This window comes from Apodemus sylvaticus, chromosome 1 (assembly GCF_947179515.1).
Source record: "Apodemus sylvaticus chromosome 1, mApoSyl1.1, whole genome shotgun sequence".
NCBI lineage: Eukaryota > Metazoa > Chordata > Mammalia > Rodentia > Muridae > Apodemus > Apodemus sylvaticus.
In genome coordinates, this window is record NC_067472.1 from 178,193,529 (window position 1) to 178,216,584 (window position 23,056).

General features: G+C 39.1%; 1 protein-coding gene and 1 pseudogene across 1 annotated transcript in view; both read left to right on the forward strand.

Moving 5' to 3' along the window:
* Positions 1 to 23,056, forward strand: part of Tdrd12 (tudor domain containing 12) — an 86,527-nt gene that overhangs the window by 22,617 nt on the left and 40,854 nt on the right. Inside the window, exons 5-9 of the mRNA XM_052179188.1 lie at positions 6,701 to 6,756; positions 7,350 to 7,435; positions 10,010 to 10,199; positions 21,686 to 21,780; positions 22,509 to 22,585. Coding sequence (XP_052035148.1) covers positions 6,701 to 6,756; positions 7,350 to 7,435; positions 10,010 to 10,199; positions 21,686 to 21,780; positions 22,509 to 22,585 — 504 coding nt within the window. The remainder of the gene's footprint in view (positions 1 to 6,700; positions 6,757 to 7,349; positions 7,436 to 10,009; positions 10,200 to 21,685; positions 21,781 to 22,508; positions 22,586 to 23,056) is intronic.
* On the forward strand, positions 10,689 to 14,300 carry LOC127685053 (polycomb protein Suz12-like; annotated as a pseudogene).

Genomic DNA, 23,056 nt, shown 5'->3' on the forward strand with positions numbered 1-23,056 from the left:
GGTCTCTAGGCCACATATTAATAGTCCTCCCCACTGAACTTCTAGAACTGGCTTCCCACAGTTCAAATCACTCTCAGTCTTCCACATTCCTACTAGGATAGACCATTGAGCCACACTCAAAAAATGTCCAAGCCACTTTTCTAATCCAAAGTCTCAAAAGTTTTCTATATGCCTACAAACAAAAGCATGGTCAGCTCTACCACAGCATTATCCTACTTCTGGTACCAACTTCTGTCTTAGTCATTCTTATTCACAGGTAGAATAGCCATTTTTACCTCATTAATCTCATAAATATTAGAGATCTTTTCATTTTCTGATGTATTTAATTTCTTTCTTCAGTGTCTTGAAATTTTTATCATGTGTTTTACTTGCTTTGTTAGAGTTACCCCAAGATATTTTGTAGTATTTGATGCTATTGTAAAGGGTGTTGTTTCCCTAATTTTTTCTCAGTCTGTCATTTGTATATAGGAGGGTTGCTTATTTTTGTGAGTTAATTTTATGTCCAGCTACTTGGCTGAGAGTGATTATCAGCTGTAGGAGTTGCTGGTGGAATTTTTAGAGTCATATATAATCATATCACCTGTAAATAAACATACATTGACTTTTCTTTTTTTTTTTTTTTAGATTTATTTATCTGTGAGTACACCATTGCTCTTTTCAGACACACCAGAAAAGGTTATTAGATCCCATTACAGATGGTTGTGAGCCACCATGTGGTTGCTGGGAATTGAACTCAGGACCTCTGGAAGAGGAGTCAGTGCTCTTAACCACTGAGTCATCTCTCCAGCCCATACATTGACTTTTTATTTTCCAGTTTATATCTCTTTCAATTGTCTTACCGTCCTAGCTAAGACTTCCATTACTATATTGAAATGGGTATGGGATGATGGTAGACAGCCTTGTCTTATTCTTTTTTTTTGTTTTGTTTTGTTTTTGTTTTTGTTTTTTTGATGTTGGTTTTTGGTTTTTTTTCGAGACAAGGTTTCTCTGTATAGCTCTGGCTGTCCTGGAACTCACTCTGTAGACCAGGCTGGCCTCGAACTCAGAAATCTGCCTGCCTCTGCCTCCCAGAGTGCTGGGATTACAGGAGTGAGCCCCCACCGCCCGGCTTCCTTGTCTTATTCTTGATTTTAGTGGAATTGCTTTAAATTTTTCTTCCTTTAAGTTGCTGTTTTCTATGGCTGCTGTAAACTGCCTTAATTATGTTGAAGTATGGCTCCGCATCCCCAATCTCTCCAGAACTTTTATCATGAAGGGGTGTTAGATTTTGTCAAAGGCCTTTTCTGCCTCAAATGAGATGATTATGTGGGTTTTGTCTTTTAATTTGTTTATGTGGTTGATTATATTTATCAATTTGTGTGTGTTAAACCAACCCTGCAACTCTGAGATGAATCCTATTTGATCATGACAGATGATCTTTTTGATGTGTTTTTGGATTCAGTTTGCAAATATTTTATTAATAATTTTCACATCCATGTTAAGAGAAATTGGTATATAATTCTCTTTATTGGGTCTTTATGTGGTTTGATTATTAGGGTAACTGACCTCAAAATGAGTTATGGAATGTTCCCTCTGTTTCTGTTTTGTGAAATAGCGGAGTGTCTTCTTTGAAAGTCTAGTACAATTCTGCACTAAAAACATCTAGCCTGGGACTTTTTTTTTTCTTTGAGAGATTTTGATGGCTATTTCTATTTCTAGGGATTATGAGTCTGTTTAAATTGCTTATCTGATCTTAATTTCATTTTGGTGAGTGATATGTTTTGGAAACAATTGTCTATTTCTTTTAGATTCACCAATTTGTTGGAGTATAGGTTCTTAAAGTATGTCCTAATGATTCTCTGGATTTCCTCAGTGTCTCTTATGTCCTCCTGTTCTTCTAATGTTGTTAATTTAGATAATTCTTTCTCCTATTTTTAATTAATTTGGATAAGGGTTTGCCAATCTTACTGATTTTCTGAAAAACCCAACTCTTAGTTGCATTTACTTTTTGTATTTTTTTGTTTATTTCTATATTATTGACTTCAGCCTTGAGTTTGGTTATTTATTGCCACCTATTCCTTTTGACTGGATTTCTCTTTTTTCTAGATTTCTCAGGTATGCTGTTACGTTACTAATATGAGACCTCTCCAATATTTTTTAGTGTAGGTACTTAGTGCTATGAACTTGGCCTCTTATAATTACCTTTATTGTGTCCCATAAGTTTGGGTTTGTTGTATATTCATCTTTATTCAATTCTAGGGAGTCTAATTAAGTCTAATTTTATTTTCAATTTCTATCTTGGCCCACTTTTCATCATGTAGTGAGTTGTTCAGCTTCCATGAATGAGTTTGTAAGCTTTCTATTGTTTCTTTTGTTGTTGACATCCAGTTTTTACTTTTTGGGGGGCAGATAGGATGCAGGGTGTTATTTTAATTTTCTTGTATCTGTTAGTACTTGTTTTGTGTTTAAGTATGTGGTCAGCTTTAGAGAAAGTTTTATGAGGTGCTGAGAAGAAGGTATATTCTTCTGTATTTGGTGAAATGTTCTGTAAATATTTGTTAGGTCCATTTGTTTAGTTTATAACTTCAGTTAGCTCCGGCATTTCTGTTTAGTTTTTATCTACATGAGAAAAAGTTTTAGTGTATTGAAGCTACCCAGTATCACTGCATGAGGATCAGTATGTGATTTTAGCTATAGTAGTGTTTCTTTTATAAGTTCGGAGCCCTTTTGTTTGGTGCAGAGGTGTTAAGAATTGTCTTGTCCTCTTGGTATATTTTTTCTTTGATTATATTGTCCCTATCTCTTCTGATTAGTTTTGGTTTAAAGTCTATTTTGTTAGATATTAAAATGTATACTTTTATACAATTTATAAAATTGCTTTTTAGGTCCATTTGCTTGAAATATCTTTTACTATCTGTTTACCTGAGATGATGTCTATACTTGATGTGTGTTTCTTGGATGCAGCAGGATGGATTTATGGATCCTGTTTTGCATCCATTCTGTTAGTCTATGTCTTTTTATTGGGCAATGTAGACCATAAAGACATATTAATGTATAGTGTTTGTAGATTCCTGTTATGTATGTTGGTGGTAGTAATGGTGTGTGTATATGCATTGTGTGTGTGTGCACACATGTGCATGTGCGTGCACGTGCTTGAGTGAGTTGTGCTTCCCCTCTTTTGATTTGCTGGTCTAAGATTATTTGTTCCTTCTGTTTTCTTGCATGGTTAACTTCTTTAGGTTGGAGTTTTCCTTCTAGTGCTTTCTGTAATACTGGATTTGTAGATAGATATTGCTAAAATTCGTATTTAATATGGAATGTCTTATTTTCTCCATCTATGGTGACTGAAAATTTTACTGGGTAAAGTAGTCTGGGATGGAATCTGTGGTCTGAGAATCTGTAACATATCTGTCCAGCCCTTCTAACTTTTAGAGTGTCCATTGAGAAATCATGTGTTAGTCTAATAGGCCTACCTACATGATACTTGGTCTGTTTCCCTTCCAGCTTTTAATATTATTTGTGTGTTCTGAACATTTACTATTTTGTTATTATGTACCCAAGGGAGTCTGTTTTCTGGTCCAGTCTATTTGGTATTCTCTATGCTTCTAGTATCTTAATAGGCATCTCTTTCTTTGGGTTAGGAACATTTTCTTCTGTGATTTTTGTTGAAAATGTTTTCTGGGCCTTTAGTACTGTTTTGTTCTTTCTCTATTCTTATTATTCTTAGATTTGGTCTTTTCATAAGAGTCCCAGATTTTCTGGATCTCCTTTTTCTTTAAGGGATTTTACCTGTTGACTGATGTTCTCCTGTATTTTGTTTTATTTTGTTTTCTTGTTTTGTTTTGTTTTTTTTGAGACAGGGTTTCTCTGTGTAGCCCTGGCTGTCCTGGAACTCACTCTGTAGACCAGGCTGGCCTTGAACTCAAAATCCGCCTGCCTCTGCCTCCCATGTGCTTGGATTAAAGGTGTGCGCCACCACCGCCTGCCCGGCTGCTCCTGTATTTCTTTAAGGGAGTTATTTAAGTCTTTCTTGAAGCCCTCTATCAGCATCATGAGATAAGATTTTAAATCCAACTCTTGCTTTTCTGGTGTGTTGGGGTATCCGGGACTTGCTGTGGTGGGAGAACTGGGTTCTGATGTTGCCATGTGTCCTTGGTTTCTGTTGATAGGGTTCTTGTGCTTGCCTTTCGCTATCTGGTTATCTCTGGTGCTAGTAGGTATTGTTATCTCTGGCTGGAGTTTGTTCCTCCTGTGGGCCTGTAAGCCTGGGTCCTTACTCTTCTGAGCTCAGAAGTGAAAGCTCTGCTGGGAGATCTCTCTCTCCTGGTGGGCTATGCACAGAAGACTGTGGAGTTTCCTGGCTCCCTGGTACCAATGTCGGCAGGAAGATTTCTGTCCCAGCTGCTCCACTGAACTTTTTGCATTGTAAATTGTTATAGATTCTTATCAAGTTTCCCTTCAAAAAGGCTAGCAACTTCTACCATTCTTGTTGTATATATACAAAGTGCTTCTTGAGGGTTGAAGAGATGGCTCAGCAGTTAACAGCACCAATTGTTCTCTCAGAGGAATTGGGGTTGATTTCTAGCATTCAACATGGGTGGTCACAATCATCTCTAACTCCTAGTTCCAGGGAATTCAATGCCCCTCTCTGACCTCCACAGGGACCATGCACATACTAAATGGTGCACAGACATACATGCAAGCAAACTTCCATATACCTAATACAGTTTTTTTTAAAGTGCTTCTTTGGGCCTGAGAATATGGGTCAATTAGTAAAGTGCCTGCCTTGCAAACAAATCTGAATTCCTAGAATTCCTAGAACCCATGTAAAAGGTTAGATATGGTAGTGTGTGCCAGTAATCTAGTGGTGACAAGGTCCCTGAAATGTGTTGGCCAGCCAGCCTGGGAAAACTGATTATATAGTCTCAAAAAAAAAAAAAAAATGATGGAGGAAACACATCTGACATTGACCTGACCTTTCACACATACCATAGGCATGTATGTATATATTGCACACCTATACTATATAAAAATATAAACTTTTAAGGATTCTCTTAAAAATTATTGGTTTCCACACAATGTTGAATGTTAGTGGTGGTATTAGATTTCTCTTCCCTGTTGTCTTGCACTTATCCTTTTATATGCGCGTGTGTGCGCGCGCACACACACACACACACACACACACACACACACACACACACACCACATATACACATCCAGAGAGACAGACAGACACCCATTCATACTATACTGAGTTTTCTCTTGAGTTTGTTACCTGGTAAGAATTTATTTTTTTCCTAAAATAGTTACTAGATTATTTTTTTCATGTATAGTATGACCTTAAATAATTCTTTATTTTGTTGTTTTAAGAAATCCTTTACAATCCCCTGAAAGTAATGTGCTTAATCTCTCAGTAAAAATCAAATGTGTATTTTTGAATACCAATCATGTCTGGACACTGACCATGCCTGTCACTCACGTGATCTTTAAAGCAGTTGTTGGAAGGCAATGAGGTTCTCTTTAATAAATAAAGGCATTACAAACATGAGACTCATGTTCTAATTGTAGAAACCAATAACATGACTGCTCTTTGGCATGGTTAGGGGGAAGATTTTTATTGTTGCTAGGAGGGAGAAAATAGCCAGAGGCATCTGGAAGAGTTCAGAGCAGAGAAAGTAGTGGACTGAATATGGCCAGCAGCCTGGACCAAGCCAGTGCTGTGCACATGACAGGCAAGAACAGCAGGGGTGGAGAAGAGAGAGCAAACACTAAGAAGCAGGAGCATAGCAGAGAAGGCTGCTGGGAGGGCAGAGCAAGGGTGAGGAGAGTGAGGGGGGTGGGAGCCCGAGGGAGGGAGGGAGGGAGAGGAAGCAATGAGGGAAGCTAGCAGGGTGAACTGTGAAATAAGTAACAGCGAGGGAACCTGCAGTTGATAGACAGCTCCACAAAGAAGTAGCCTTAAGTCCCTTCTGCCAGGTGAGGGAAATGAGCTCTTTTGGTAGAGGGGAATAGGTTTCGCAAGTTCCTGAGGAATGCTGGCTTTTATCTAATCACCTGAAATTCTCCTATAGTCTGGGTTGGGCCCATTTCTGATTTTTGGACTGCCTTTTGGAGTTTGGGGGGTTGGAGTTTCCTCTGGACCTCACAGTAACAAGCTTTGTTTTATTTTTGTCACTTCTAAGCTCTGCTCTGTCCTGGGTTTGCAGTGCCTACAGCTCTTCTCTGACACTCTTTTTGACATGTAGACAGAGCAAGCTAGTGGAGAAGAAAAAGGAGCTGAGGCCAAAGTACTAACTAGTCCTGGAGTAAGGGCCCCCGGACAGTGGAGCTGGCTTGCCCAGGGCTGACTCTAGAGATGGTTAGTCAGTGCCACCCTTCTCTATGGCAGCCAGTGGTGGATGGTGCAAGCTTAGGCTTTCTCTTCAAGCAACTCGAACTGTGCTTGTGGGAATTAGCGTTGTTGTGGATAACTAGAGGCAGTCATGAAGGGAGTGGCAGGGGCAGGTATCTCAACAGGGCCTTTGTACCTGTCTGATCTGTGAAGATGGCATTGTCAGAGTCTGGAGTCTGTACCCTGATGCGGAGCTGTCACAGGTTCCTATCAGTGTTGGATGCTTGGTGTTTAGTGTCAGAAACTCCCATTATCCAGCTGACAAAGTAGCAATGGTATAATTAGCCTGTGGTTCTTACTTAATGAAGTTGCATCTGTTTGCTGTTCCAGACCTGCCACAAAATGGGACAGTGCAGCTATCCAGTACTTTCAGAACATCCTAAGAGGTAAGGCCAGGGCATGTTTGCGGGAGTGCTTTAAGCTGACACCCATGGTGGCTTACACTCACTTCTGTTGCCAGACGTCTTAGATCCACATGCATAACTGTTGGCCCTTCTTACAGAGCCCTTAAGTTACTTGAAGCCCCTTCCATGCCAGGTATCACATTGGCTATGCCCCTGTAATTTTGCAGATGGAATTAGATGTTAGTAATTGTCAGCCGAAATAAAGAACTGTCTGGTTGTTGTAGAGGACCTTTCTCAGTAACAGTCCCTGCTTCTCAGATTGTTTTTAAATGCTAAGGGGATACAGAGTGATTGTATATTTTCTTGATCCAAGAGTTGATGAAAAACCCAACTTATTTTACTGAGCAAGGGATAGTAAGTAGACATTTGTGTAATGATCATCATTGCTAACTTAAAGTATATAAAATACTGCCATAGCATCTTCCTAAGTCTTGCCAGTTAGTATTCCTATGGCTGTGTCTACCTGCTAGGACTGCTTTGGAGTATGATGGGATGTGAAAGGCCTGGATGTTGTTCGGTGCCTAATGAGTAATGTTAATGTCAGCTTACTTCTTTGTTCATTTATTGCCATTTAGCAACTACCCAAGTGGAAGCAAAACTATGTGCTGTGGAAGAAGATACTTTTGAGGTTTACCTTTATGCAACAATAAAAAATGAAAAAGTAAGTGAAAGACATGGTGGGGTGGGAGGTGTCTTAGGGTTGATTTTACGTCTTAAGTACTGAAAATATATTTGAATTTCAGGAGTTTTCTGGTGGCATCTATAGGGTTTAAGTGTAGGATCATGTGATCTGAAAATAGGGATTTTCCTTTCTGAATCTTTTATTTTTTCTCTTATTGCTGTACCAGAGATTCTTGGTCTATATTGAAGAAGAGGTAAGAGTGGACCTTTTCCTTTCCCTCTTTTGAGATAAGGACTCATTTTGTAGTCCTAGATGGCTGGTAACTTGTAGAAATCTGCCTCTGCTGCCCAAGTGCTGGGATTGAAGACATGAGCCATGGCTCCCAGCCGTATTGTCTCATTTTTTTTAAAGATTTATTTATTTATTATATGTAAGTACACTGTAGCTGTCTTCAGACACCTTTTCTTCTCTCTCTGGGCCTGCTCACTCTGGCCCAAAGATTTATTTATTGTATGTAAGTATACCCCAGAAGAGGGCATCGAATCCCATTACAAATCCCAGCCATGTGGTGTCTGGGATTTGAACTCAAGACATTCAGAAGAGCAGTCAGTGCTCTTAACTGCTGAGCCATCTCTTCAGCCCCCTGATATCTTATTCTTAACACTTACCTTAAGTGTGAGAAACATACTCCTTATTAGGCAAATTTTGATTAATCTATTAATGCCAATACTTAGAAAGTACTACCTGTATTCTGTGGAAAAGAATTTTGGTAGTACAGCAAATATACAGTTTTAAAAAGCTTCTCTGATAGTATCTCTCTCTCTCTGCCTCTCTGTCTCTGTCTTTCTCTCTCTCCCTTTCTCCCTCTCCCTTCCTCCTTGTTTCCCCCTTCCTCCTTCCCTCCCTTCGTCCCTCTTTCCCCCCCTCCTTCCTTCCCCTCCTCTCCCCCTACTCTTTGCATTCTGGTTCCCTATATCCTGACTGAGCTCATTTGCTTATTTTATATTTTGGTGATCAGTCTTATAAAACATTGTTCTCAAAATATATTTTTTCTTCTTTTAAAAAGTAGGCCCCTCTTTTGTATGATGTTTTGTATCTGATAACTTACTCTCACTTTAAGTGATGAAGTACAGGTAACAGGGATACCAGAGAGAGAATGTATATGGGATACACTTGGTCACAATTGCTCAGAAAAGATGTAGGCCAGCAAATCTTTTCCATTCCAAAGGAGGTACAATGATCCTGTCTTTTTTCAGCCTGGCTTCTTTGACTCAGGTGAAGAATTTCATGATACATCCACATTGCTGCATCTGTCAATGTGCTCTGACCATTATGAAGAGCTCTTCCTCCATGCACCTGTACATTATCTAGTATTTTACAGATGTGGAGTATAGCTTCTGGATAGCGGTGTTAACATTTGGACGCTGCCGAAATAACACCACTTTATGTCTTTATCATCAGTATGGGAGATTTCACTTCTTCCATGTGTTCTCCCACGCTTGTGTTGGTCCCTCTAGTCGTTGTGTGGAGGCATCTCATTGTGGATGGAATATACACTTGCCCAAACATCAGTGACACGTTCACATGCTTAGTTGTAATCCGTGCTTTGATAGAGTATTCATATTTTGCATGGTTAGATTGCTTTTATTTTATATTGAGAGTTCTTCCTTTGTAATTGTTATGTGTATGTGAGTATACATGTGTGCACATGTTCTTGTGTATATAGATGCATATGGAGGCTGCAGTACAACCTTGGTTTCTTCAGGAATGTTGTTTACTTCCTTTGAGACAAGGTTTCTCAGTGGCCTGAAACTCACCAATTAGGCTATATGGCTGGCCAGCAAGCTCTAGGGACCATCCACCTCTCTAGACCTGGGGTTACTATTGTATTCCACCATGCCTGCAGCACTTTTATTTGGGTCTTAAGGATCAAACTCAGATTCTTATATTCACAAACAAGCCCTTAAACATACCTCCTCACCCCCTAGATGCTTCATTTTGGATGTATCTCTGTCCAGTGACTTCATCTATAATAGTTTCACCCCATCTCTCCATTGTGAGCAGCCTGTCTTTACCTCCAGGCACTGGGATTTCAGGCACTGCTATCTTGAAGCAGTAAGATTTTTTGTTGTTGTTGGTTTGGTTTAGTTGTTGGTTTTTGGCTTTTAGAGACTTTCTTTGTGTAGTTTCTGGTTATTGTGGAACTAGTTCTGTAGACCAGCCTGACCTCAAACTCAATCCTCAATACTGGGATCAAAGGCAAGTGCCATCTTGAATCCTAGCTTGGAAAAGAATTAAGGTTTATTAGAATCTAGTATTTTCCAGTTTCCCTTTTTGTTGTTAGTGGCCTCTCATTGGATCTGTGCCTTGCCAAGTTGTGTGAGCACCCTCTTCCTCCAAGGTATACCTTGTATTTTATGAAATTTATTGCTATTTTCTGATGAGGGGGCACATGAGAATCTTAATTTGTTAAGCAGGAACCAAGAGGTGCTTCTGTCAAATTACGCTCCATAAAATAAATTTTCAGGAATTTGGGGCTGAGTTTGTACATTGTACATGCCTTATACTATACCCATCTGAATGGTAATTCCTAAAATGTTTAAAATTTTATAGGTTTGTATTAATGATGACCTAGTTGCAAAGAATTTTGCTTATTATGTGTCACCAATGGGGAATAAAAACCTCAATACTTTGGAGAAACCCAGGCTGAGTCTCAGTTCGGTGCCCTGCTCCAGTAAGCTCAGCCCATCACTTACTCTGTGGCCAATGCTTCTGCAAGGAAAAGACTGCCGCAGAATGGAGAGTGAGTATTCCATTACCCCATCTAGTACCCCATACTAGCTTCTGTCTAAGCTCTTTCCTGCTTGGAAACAGAAACTTAGACTCTGTGTTTGTGTACTTCTCAGGAACTTCTGATCTTATGTTAACATTGGGCTACATTTTCAGAAGTTCAGATAGTACATGGTTTAAAGATTTTAACAAAATGAGGTTCTATATAGTTTTCAGATATTAGAGAGCTTTCTATTACAGTTGATGTTTAGTATGGACACTAGATGCAATTGAAAATGTTTCCCTCTGCTTTCAGATTTTAGTTCCTCACATGCCATCCTTTACTAGGTCTCTTCCAGCTTTATAGCATAAACAAGAGCAATAGAAGTAAGCAATGATTGATTTCTGTTTTATGTATTGTTTTCTACATTCAGTATGTTCTTTCAGACTCACAGAGTTTAGATTTTCTGGCGCAGTCTCTCCGGCATACATGGTGTAAGGATGTTGTCAGTGACCTAGGACCATGTGCTGCAGTAAAGGGTGAGTCCTGACAGTTTGGTTTCTTTCATAGCCAGCACAAAGTTGTACTCTGAGCGTGTACTGCATAGTGTGTGTATTGCATAGTGAGCCCAGGGCCGCACACAAGCTCTGCACTGAGCTTGTTAACCCTTAGTCCATGTTGTCTGTTTGAAAAGTAGTTTCTTGCTGGGCAGTGGTGGCACACGCCTTTAATTTCAGCACTTGGGAGGTAGAATCAGGTGGATTCTTGAGTTCAAGGCCGGCCTGGTCTGCAGAGTGAGTTCCTACACAGAGAAACCCTGTCTGGGGGCGGGGGTAGGAGGTGGGGGGGGAGAACAAAACAAAAGTAGGTTCTTGGTTCTCTATTGCTGGCTTTAAGTGTTCTTTGTCTACTTTAGATGATAGTCCTTTTTCAAATGTCCTGTTGGCAGCTATTTCCTTCTAGTGTGTGTCTTGTTTTCCATTCTTTAGTGACACCTTTTCTACAGTGCTTGATTTGATTTATCATCATTTTTAAGGGATTTTGCTAAGATTTTCATAGAACATAATGGTCCTTCATTGTCTTAAAATGCTCTTTTCTGGTTTAGGCATCAGTATAGTGAGGGTCTTGTAGGATGAGCTAGGAAATGTTTCCTTTGCTTCTGACTTCTAAAAGAGCTTGTGGGTTGGTATTATATCTTCATTAAATGTTTGATAGACTTCATAAGTGATACCATCTCAATTTAGTACCCTCTTTGGTATGTTATTAACTATTAAATTTCTTCAAGACATATCTATCCTTCTGGCCTATTTTTGTTTTGTTTGGGAATTTTGGAAAAAAATTAAAAAATATTGTTTAAAAATTTTAAAGAACATTGAGTAGTTCTCAACCTGTGAGTCCTGTCATAGGTATCAGATTTATAACAGTGGCAAAATTACAGTTATAAAGTAGCAACAATATCATTTTATGGCTGGGGGTCATGAGGAACTGTTTTAAGGGTCACAGCCTTAGGAAGTTGAGAACCACTGATAAAATGATTGAATTGTGAGCATAGAGTTGTCTATTACACTATCCTTAAATCTCTTGGCATGTTTATAAACACGTAGGGAAAGCCTTTCTCAGCCTTTCAGTGTCTGTGGGTCAGCAGTCACATCCCTTAGTCCCTTCCTCTTCCTTCTTTCCTCTCTGTTCTCTTCATCTCCCTTCTTCTACTCTGTTGTTGATCATGCTGTGGCTGAATTGTGTGTCCTCAGAATCCATATGCTGCAGGCCTGCCCTGCAGAGTGGTTGTGTGTGTGTGCAGACAGGGCCTTTATGAGGAGATTTAGCTCAGTGATGCCGAAAGGGTGGGCCTGCTCTTGTTAGATACAGAACCCTCAGCAGAGGAGAAGCAGCTGACTTTCTCCCCAGTACTTGTGGACTTAGCAAGAAGGTGGCTTTCTGTACACCAGGAAGACTGCACTCTAGGACACATATTGGCCAACACTTTGATCTTAGATTTGTAACTGCAGAACTATAGGAAAATTATTTTATTTTCTTTTTTTGGTTAATTATTTTTGCTCCTTTCCTCCTCCCTTCCTTTCCCATCTCTTCCCTTCCTTCTTCCTGTGGGGAGGCTGTGGAGGCAGTGGCAGTTACTTGGCCTCCTCCTCAGCAGCCACTGGTGAAAAGCTGAAAATGGAGTACATCCAGGTTGACCATGAGCTTTTTCTCCAGGCCTTTGAGAAACCAACACAGATCTATAGATTTCTTCAAACTTGAAATTTTATAGCAAACTTTTACATGTCTCATCGAAACTCTGGAACAAAAGGAAAACATTTAAAGTTGATGATGTGTTAGGAAAAGTAGAGAAAATGAAAGGAGAGCAAGACTCTCACAGCTTGTCTGCTCATTCTCATTTGCAACTTACATTTACCAGTTTCTTCCACAAAAATGATAAGCCATCTCAAAACTCAGAAAATGTACAAAATTCTCTTACCCTAGAAGTCCTGCTTGTGAAAGTTTTCCACACAAAAAAAGAAAGGTTGTAAGTTGCCCAATAAGACCAAGTTCCTACTGGTAAAAAACAGGTGCCTTCGAATCCTAACCTCAAGCAAACAAAACCAGTAAATTTCCCATCCTTGGCAGTTTCCAGTAATGAAATTGAACCTAGTAACAACCATATGGTGAAGTCTTAACTCATTACTGTTTAGAGTAATTTGTCCAGGAAGAAGAGAATTTAATGGAATGATTAATGGAGAAACCAATGAAAATACTGATGTCAGTGAAGAACTTCTAGCCAGAAGAAAACGAAATCGTGAAGATGGGGAAACGACATTTGTCGCACAAAAGATAGTGTTTGACAAAAACAGGTATTTGCAGCTTTTAGATGGGGAATATGAAGTGGCCATGCAGGAATGCAAGCTTGTCCAGTAAGTAGGAAAAGAGCATCGTGGACGACAATTCTTGATGGAAAGAAGCTGCCTCCAATTGAAACATTTTCTCAAGGACCTCCATTGCAGTCTACTCTTCAGTGGACAGGAGAAACCAATGATAAGTCAGAGCTCCTGTTGCCAAGCCTCTTGTCACTAGAAATTGAGAGAGCCTTCATCAGGAAAATAAGCCCGGTTCTGTTAAACCTACACAAACTCTTGCTGTTAAGGAGATGCTGACTACAGAGCTGCAAACAAGGAAAGAAAAGGGTACTTCAAGTGAAAATCACCGGAAGTTAAGGATATTTTATCAGTTCCTTTATAACAATCATAGAAGACAACAGACAGAAGCCAGAGATGACCTGCACTGCCCGTGGTGCACTCACTCTCAACTGCCGTAAGCTGTACAGCTTACTCAAGCATCTAAAACTCTGCCACAGTGATTTATCTTCAATTATGTTTATCACCCAAAAGGTGCTAAGATAGATGTTTCTGTCAGTGTTATGATGGCTCCTATGCAGGAAATTCTCAGGATATACATTGCCAACCTGGATTTGCTTTTAGTTGAAATGGACCAGTAAAGAGAACACCTATCACAACCTTCTTGTGTGCAAAATGAACAAAAGTTAGCATGTTGAGCTTCTTGAATCTGAAGATGGAGAAGAAGAACAGCTAAGAACACACAGTAGTGGCCACAATCATCTTCATTTCCACAGTGAGACCTGCTTACCTCTTCGGCCACAAGAAATGGAAGTAGATAGTGAAGATGAGAAAGATCCAAAATGGCTGAGAGACAAAACCATTATTCAAATTGAAGAATTTTCTGATGTGAATGAAGGAGAGAAGAAAGTAGTGAAACTGTAGAATCTCCATGTCATGAAGTGTGGATTCATTTCTGACAATCAAATGAATCATGTCTGTATGCTGTTTGTAGAGAGTTATGAACAGAAAATAAGAGCAATTTATGTTGAAACTTCGTGCTTCATTTAGTCAGCATGCATGACTTTAATCTTATATACACAGTATCAATAGATAAAGCTCTTACCAAGCTCTGAGAAATGCAGCAAAAACTAGAAAAAGGAGAATCTATGGCCTCTGCAAATGAAGAAATAGCTGAGGAACAAAATGTGACAGCAAATGGATTCAGTGAAACTAACTCAAAAGAGAAAGCTTTGGAAACAATGTCTCAGGGGTTCCGAAACAGAGCAAGAAACAAAAACTCTGAGAACTAGTCCAGTGTTGTGGATAGACACTGAAGTTGCTTCTATCCCTAGAAGCAGCTTCAGCCTCTAGGAAGGCTCTTCAGCCTCTAGGAAGAGTTTTGGAGTTAGGTTGTTTGGTTTTTAACCATGGATTTGGACCAGGCAGTGATAGATGATGTCACTGATTTCAGCACGGAGGCTCTGTGGACCTACTTTGCTGCTTCTCCTCACGTGTTATCAGCTTTAGTGATGGCCTTACCATTTGGTTTCAGCCTGAAAAGCAGTTTTTCAAATAGTTAATTCTTTTCTTAGCTATAACAGTCATCTTTTTAAATATATTGAGTTAATCTAGAAGTTTCACATCTAAATTTTAATGCTTGTGATTTTTTCTGCTTTGTAATTATGAGACATTTTCTGGGAAAGGGAGGTTGGGATGCTATGCTTTCCTAGAGATGGAGAGTTTCTGTGAAATCGTTACCTTGCCACTTTACCCAAACTTTGACCCTTGATTGAGAAATTATTTATGCATTTGGGATGAGAGGTTACAATGCAGGTTCTGCATCAGTTCGCGCTCCAAGTCTAAAACAGCACCAGTTGGTCTCCTCGTGTTGGAGGCCATGTGACCTCTCCCTGCATCCAGTGCCATGCGCACTGACGAGAGTTACTATTTGTTTTCAAATGACTGATTTTAGTGCTTGTTTTCCCAATTTTTTTACTTGAACATGTAGCTGCCCGCAGCCACATGTAAACCGGGTTACCTGTTGAGAGAATTTTGGGGTTATAGGGAAGAGGGGCGAAAAGAAAGCGCGGCCAAGTCAATGTTCACTGATCAAAGCCGTAAACTTTAATGGCGCCAGACCTTTTAACAGTTTGGGCAAACCCTTCCCCCCAGACTCTAGGCTGAGTTCCGGTGGAAGTTGTCTAGCTTCTCTTGGAGCTCTTCGTCTTGACTGCTCCGGCAGCTGGGTGGGTCACCTGTTTAATTCAGGAATTCTTATACCTGGAGGAACAATGAACTTAACCTTTACTTCCAGCGCTCCACCCTAGGTGGAGAAGGATCCTGGCTTTCTGGGAGAAGTTAACCTTGACCAAATTCAAACTCTGACCAAGTGCAAGACTGCCCCAATATGGCTCTGTACATGTCCTCCCTTTTTTTATTAATTTGAACACGAGGAGGTAGAAAACAAGTGGATAAATATCCTTCATAAGAAGGCGGGCCTTAACCAGGAGGGGAAGCATTGACCGTAATTCCTCTTAAATATTGTATAACGTCTTTTTCAGAGGAGGGGTAATAGGCTCCCTTATTATTTTAAGGACAGCCTCTCGACGTTAACCCCTATGCAATTAGGTGTACTTCCTGGGGACTCAGAAGCAGAAATTCACCTCCCCATGCAGTGCTTTGCCTCGCAGGTCTCGCTGGTACCCATGTTTGTTCATAAACAAACACACATAGATCTGAGTTCTATGTGGCTCCCTCTTTGGAGATCCACTTGTGTAAGTTTTGAAGCCAGGGGGGTCTGCAAGTGTCTTTAACAGACATGCAATCTCTCCATCCAGGTGAGCCTGGGTGGAGACAGCCAGTCTGCTTAACAGACAAGGTCAAGAGTTAAAGGTGGAATAGGATTAACTTGTCCCAGAAGTATCCAATTCAGTTGTAAATTAACAACTTTAAGGACCCAAAGCTTGGCCTCTGAGGTGGGAGAGGTAGCCTCAGGAAAAGTGGAGACTATATGTTAAATTAACACAGCTGGCTGAAGATTGTTAGCCATCTTCAAAATTGGAATCTTCAATATTGGGATTATTTCTAGACCAGTCTATGGTTGAGTCAGCTGAACACAATAAGGAGAAGAGTCATTTTAACTCTTCTTTAGATTAATTTTTCCTAAGCTAGCTTAACAGTCTCCATGTTCTGTCCCACAAAGCCTAAAAGCTTGAAGCTAGGCAATTTATCTAACCTGGGACATTTGACAATTAAGGTAAGTCAAGAACATATACCCAATATAGCTCTTATGTTACCATGGTCTGGGCATTCAGCAAGCACAGTCAGCATATCTTCTGCAGCATTCTGTGGAAAAAACAGAGGACATGCCTTCTCCCCCAATATTAAATCAGGATCATGGCATATGTTAGTAAGTGAATTCCTTCATTTCACCTAGACATCAATATGTCTAATTATAAGATGTCATATACATTAGCAAGGAGTTTCTTGGCATCCAAATTTTAAATTTTTTTTTTTAAAAACATGCAAGCATAATATAAACGATATGCACAGGGACACGATTTCCCCTCTCTTCTCTCTTCCAAGAAGATATTGTTTTATTAATTTAAGTTGGAACACAAAGTATAACCCATAACATAGGCAATAACTATGTAATTATATAAAATAAACGTAACATTTTTAGTTGCTTTTTCTGTTAGAGCAGTTGCAACTAGACAGCCTAAAAATGAATCATTAGTCACATGTACATATTTTTTAATCTTCTAAATTAGAAATGAGTATTATTTATCTGTAATAACAAAGTCCTCTAGGATTAACACCATTACGTGGTAGAGGTAGAAATTGAGGACATCAAGAACAAATCTTTATAATTTGATGTGCACAAAATATAAAATTATTTCAAATACCTAAAGGACAGTCATTTAGAGAACATATCCTTTGTTCTTAGAAATTTGAATCACATTTGTATAAACTGTAGAAATTAAGAATTAGCAGTATTAAAAATGGACCAATTTTAAGCAATTATAAACCATGAGCTATGTATATCTACTATTATTAAAAGCTTGACCTTTAACATCTTAAAAATAGCTGCTATAGCACCCAATTCAGGTATCTGTGTTGAAGCAGGGAGAAACTTAAAGGAATAAACATGTGATCTGATAGTACAAATTATCTTTTGGATAACAATTATTAATTTTGTCTAAAAATGTTTGCCATGTAATAGATCAACCATTAGTAATAAATTTGATTGTTGCTTGAAGCAAGGAACAAACGTTTCCTACCTTGAAAACAGAGGTTTAAGACCTCCTGTGGCAAGCTTAAAATGAGGTAAATATAAGATAAAGCCAATTAATATATCCTAACAACCTTTGAAAGCCATTTACCTAAAAATTCTAAAAGTCCATAGGAGCAAGGGCCTGTAACAAACATTCTATGAACATTATACACTGAAAATTTTAAGATCTTAACTTCTAGTATTGAAACAGAGACAAAACACATTTTTTTTTATCTGCCCTAGGATCCACCTTTAGTCCTTGGCAAGGACTAGATCTGAGCCTTTTAACTAAGACCAGACCCAAACCTGCTAGGACGTTTTCAGGATTAAACAAAAGAAACCTGTAATTTCATGGTCAAAGGAACCTACTTGATATCAAATACATTTCTACAGAGATCTCCTTTTTAATCTTGGAGGGTTAAATTTTGCTCTTACCATTGTAGCCTATAAACTTGTGGAAAAGTGGCAATGGGCCTCTAAAACCCATAGCTGCATCACTCTCAAAATTATCATAATTACAAAATGTTAACAATTATGAGCCTGTAAACTGAAAACTGCAGCCAATGACACACTGATTTTTATTGTAACTCAATGTTTTCTTGTAATATTAGAGCACAATTGTAATTTTGGAAGCAAATCCCAATTTTAAAACAATCTATTTTGTTTAAAATCAATGGCAAACACATATTTACAGCACAAGGTTTGTCTGCCAGTTCTTATGTTCAAGTGTATAACAGTGTAACTTATTAAAGAGACAATATTTTAAATCTTAATCTTCATTAAGTCCAATCTCCAGGCCAAGATTCACATGAAACACCATGCCAATTTAGGAGCGTCCCAAAGGCCTGTATTTCCTGGATTGCGTCATGCCACGTGTGTTGTTCAAAATGGCGACTACCCTAAACTACCAGCTTTAACCGTCATGCCACGTGTTTGTTTAAAAATGGCGACTACCCTAAACTACCAGCTTTAACCTAACTTTTGTTAATAACATTATACCTTTTAAATCATGTCCAGTGACTTAAGCCAATACTCTATAGTCAAGACATGCAAAATATACCTTTAAATCCAATTATAAACAAGAACAAAGCATGAGTGGCGTTAGGCCACGTGTAGTTAGTTAAGATAGCTCTAACACTGAATCACCAGTTTTAAACTAACCTTTTCTTAATAACACTATACCTTTTACATAATAACCAATTAATTTATAACTCTTTAGTCAAAAAATGTAAAGCCTTATATCATTAAAACCAATTAGAAACAAGTATAAAGCGACTACATGAATTTCACAAGCCAAACCAAAGTCTTCCCAAATCTTGAGGCTTCTGGGCTATTAAAAGCGGCTTTTTCCCCAGCCATGCTTGCCTCTTGAGTGAGCTGCGCTGTCGCGGCGTGGCTTTGAATCAATCCCCACACAAACCGTGGCTGGCTCAAGAGGTTACCAGCAGATGAAATCTTTACCAATTTTCCTTTTTAACATGAAACAGTCATTCACACAAAGACACAGAGAGGACATAAACATACACATAGACAGTCGGTGCACCGGGACAAACACGGAAAGATACACAGAAAGTTAAGCGTGCTTGTTAAGCAATTGCATCCATTTTCCTCTTTAAACAGCTCTTAGAAGCTGTGGACATATGCCTATTGTTAAAAACCCCTTTCTTTTCGCCGAAATCAGCTCTTACGAGCTTTGGGCAAATGCCTACCAAATTCCTTCCCCATATTTCCCTATCTTTTCAACCCAAGCAGTCCCTGTGCCGGGTCCGCACAGATTGCTTGAAAAACTGTATCCCTTCCTGCACTCACAACAATAGACACGAATTCACTAGCGCTAGTTTTGACCTCTATGTTGCTTACCGTGCGGATACTACTTCTTACCACCTTTTCTGCGAAGCTTCGCTGGATAGGGCTACCTCAGGAAATTCTCTCGTACCAGGTCACCCCACGTTGGGCGCCAATTATGTAGCTGCCCGCAGCCACATGTAAACCGGGTTACCTGTTGAGAGAATCTTGGGGTTATAGGGAAGAGGGGCGAAAAGAAAGCGCGGCCAAGTCAATGTTCACTGATCAAAGCCGTAAACTTTAATGGCGCCAGACCTTTTAACAGTTTGGGTATTTTTAGTTTTTCCTTTTTAATTAGGTAATCCATGGAAAACTGTTCTGTGCACATCTTTTGCACTAGGATGGTAAAGCAAGAGAAACAGTTGGAGATTTAAAAGATGTTACTTGGTGGTGGAGGATATATTGAGTATGAACCAGAAGATGTCATACCTTGTTTCCTTTGTGATGTCCTTCTTGATTAGAATATCCATACAGATAAGCTAACTTGAATTGTTTTGAGCAATTTTCCCTGTGTTCTGTGTTTTATGCACATATTTGTGGTTGGGCTTTCTAACAGAAAGTGGCTTCACTACTGGCATATTAATAAGTATGGATAGGTTTTTAATCCCAACTCCAAGCACTGTGGTTGAATAATGTCATCTCAATTTTTTGTTATCATTTAAAGATAATTGCATTTTCATACTCTTTATTTATAAAGGATCAATGCTGCTATAAATACTGGTATTTTTAATGTTTTAATTTCATTCCACTACCATCAGATGCAGTTCCCTGCTTTGTTTAGTAAAGGGATATAAGCTTTCTCAGGGTGTCTTCAGAGATTTATAAGTGTAATTACTGATTTGGCTGGTCTTTACGATATGTTTAACTGTGAGTTTATCTAAATAGTATGCATGTGACTTGACATCCAGTATTACATTTTTTTTAAAAAAGAATAAAAAATAATTCATTTAAAATTTTTTGTGCATTAGTGTTTTGCCTGCATGTATGTTTGTGCAAGGGTGTTGAATTTCCTGGGACTGGAGTTACAGAAAGGTGTGATCTGCCACATGGGTACTAGAAATTGAACCCAGGTCCTCCGGAAGAGCAGCCAGTGCTCTTAACTGATGAGCCATATATGCAGCCCAGAAAATTAATTTCTGCTTTTAAGAAAACTGACTCAGACTGATATATTTTACAGCTGTTTCATAGATCTTTCATGTTTCTCTGTAAACAGTTTTATGGGGTTCTTTCTTTCTTTCTTTCTTTCTTTCTTTCTCTCTCTCTCTCTCTCTCTCCCTCCTTCCCTCCCTCCCTCCCTCCCTCCCTCCCTCCCTCCCTCCCTCCCTCCCTTCCTTCCTTTTTGCTTTGCCACTGGAAATTTTCTATCCTAGTCTGTGGAATAGGAATGTATATCTCCCCCCACCCCATCTCTATTTTTGTTTGCTTGCTGGTTCATTTTGAGACAGGATTTCTTTGTGTAGCCTTGGCTTTCCTAGAACTCACTATGTAGACCAGGCTGGCCACCACCTCATAGGGTTACCTCTGCCTCTGAGTGCTGGGATTAAAGCCATAGCCACCATGCCAGGCTAAATCCTGTCTCTTGAGGAGAGTTGGTTACATTGCATAATAATTAAGTTTGTAGGAAGAAATAAAAGACAAGAATTTAGATAACTTCAACAGGTAGAGTAGCTTTAATTAACCAGAGAGGTGGTGTCTGGGATCTGTCACAGTACCCAGCAACACAGTAACCTTGCAGATTTTATGCTTCAAGATGGGGCTTCTGTACCTCAGGATAAGAGGGAAGGGCTTTTGTTAGGGACAGAATAGGAAGTTCCTTAGTTGTTTCCCTTAAAGAGCTATGTTTGAAACTGCAGGGTCTGTTCTCCCTGCAGCTAGCTAGCTGCTTTATGTCTGCAGTCTCCAGGAGATTGGGGGTGAGGCAATACTTTTCTTTGGCAATTCCCAGATGGCTGGCTTCTTGGAAATTTGAGCTCAGTTTAGGGCCTTGGGTTTTTTTTTTTTTTTTTTTTTTTTGGGTGGGGAGTTGGAGGTGGGTGGGGGGTGGGGGGTAATAAAGGGATTATGTCCTATATATTGTAGGAAGACCATGTGTGTTGGAGACATAATTGTGGCCTCCTTTGGAAAGTATAGTCTGCCAATTTGGGAAAATTGTTTTATTCTTAATAGGTTGGAAAATGAATTTCTACAATTTTTTAAAAAATGATTGAAACAAGATCTTTTAAAATTGCATTCATTGAGCATGTACATGTGTTTGTGAGTGGGCAGATACATACCATGGAATGCTTGTGGAGGTCAGAGATCAACTTACAACAGTTGGTTCTCTCTTCTTGCATGTGGGACCAGGGCTCAGTCTCAGGTCATCAGGCTTGGCAGCAAGTGCCTTTACCTGATGAGCCATTTTGTTAGTTCCAAAGCAAGATTCTTCACTCTAATTGCTACAAGTTTAATAGGAAATCTGTTTGATAATTCTTGTATTGAGTCTGTACAACAGTGCTTATTTTTATTATTTTTGTCCTATTTTATATAAAAAGTTTTCAGGATAGCTTTTTATCACTATCTATATTTTGCAGATAAAGCTGTAAACTATAAGGATTCCTTGACAGACTCGCCTAAAATTATGTTTGAGAAGAAGCAGCAGAACCTCCCTTTAAAACAGATGGATAAGGTTGTATGTTTAAATGCCCATTGAATGTAAAACTCACATGACAGAAGCATCCTGTGATCAACAAAACATGTGCTTCATATTAGAAATCCCCAGAGTAGTTTATCTATGAAAAAATGTAGTTTGTCTGTTTGTTTGATGGAGAGGTAACTGGCTGCTCCCTGTCAAGCTTTGGTCTCAGGTGAGTAGTGACCGATCTGTGAAAGTAGTGACCCATCTTGTGCTCACTAAGCATCGATCTGTGAAAGTAGTGACCCATCTTGTGCTCACTAAGCATCGATCTGTGAAAGTAGTGACCCATCTTGTGCTCACTAAGAACGATCTGTGAAAGTAGTGACCCATCTTGTGCTCACTAAGAACGATCTGTGAAAGTAGTGACCCATCTTGTGCTCACTAAGCATCGATGCGTTACTGTCTGGATTTGGGGATATTCAAATAATTTCACTTCTAATGTGTCTTACAGTTCTTTTGACAAAAGGCAAATGAATGTAATTGTAGACATTTTAAACACTCGTATGAAATGCTAATTGCATGCTGTTTGCCATTTTAGTCTAATGATTATGGGACAGCATAACCAGCCAGCCTTCACTCTCCATGTTTGTGTGTGCCTGCAAACTTGAGTGATTGTTGATGAAAATAATTTGCATTGTATTTTGGTCCCAAAAAATATAAATCTTAAAAGTGTACCTTTCTCCATCCCTCCCCCCCCCTTCTCTGTTCCTTTTTCACAGTGTATTAAGTCTTCTGTGTACTGGCCAACAAAAAGAGGCATAACCATATATGCTGATCCAGATATTCCAGCATCAAGGTATGATTTGAACATTGCGTTTAGCAGAATAGAACCTTAGGACAATATGATATAGTCTTACATAGTCATCCCTTCATATTATGGTGTGGGGTTGGGAAGTCTTAGTTCTAGGACTACTGCAAATATCAAGCTGTATATACTCATCCAGATTAAAAAGTGTGATAAAATTTTACATAAAATCTGCATACATTCTCATGTATATATTTTAAGTCATCTCCAAATAACTTCTAATACCTAATACAATGTAAATACTATGTAAGTAGTTGTTAATACTGTATTGTTTAGGGAATAATGTCAAGGGAAGAAGTGTCCATGTTTAATACAGGCAGTTTCTCTTTACCAAGTAATTTCCAGTCTAGTTGGTTGAGTGCATGGTAGAGGCCACAAATACAGAAGGTCACATGGTTAGTAAGTATGTAAAAGGTAGACTAGTATGCCTGCTCCCTAACTCCACCACCCAAACAACAAGGT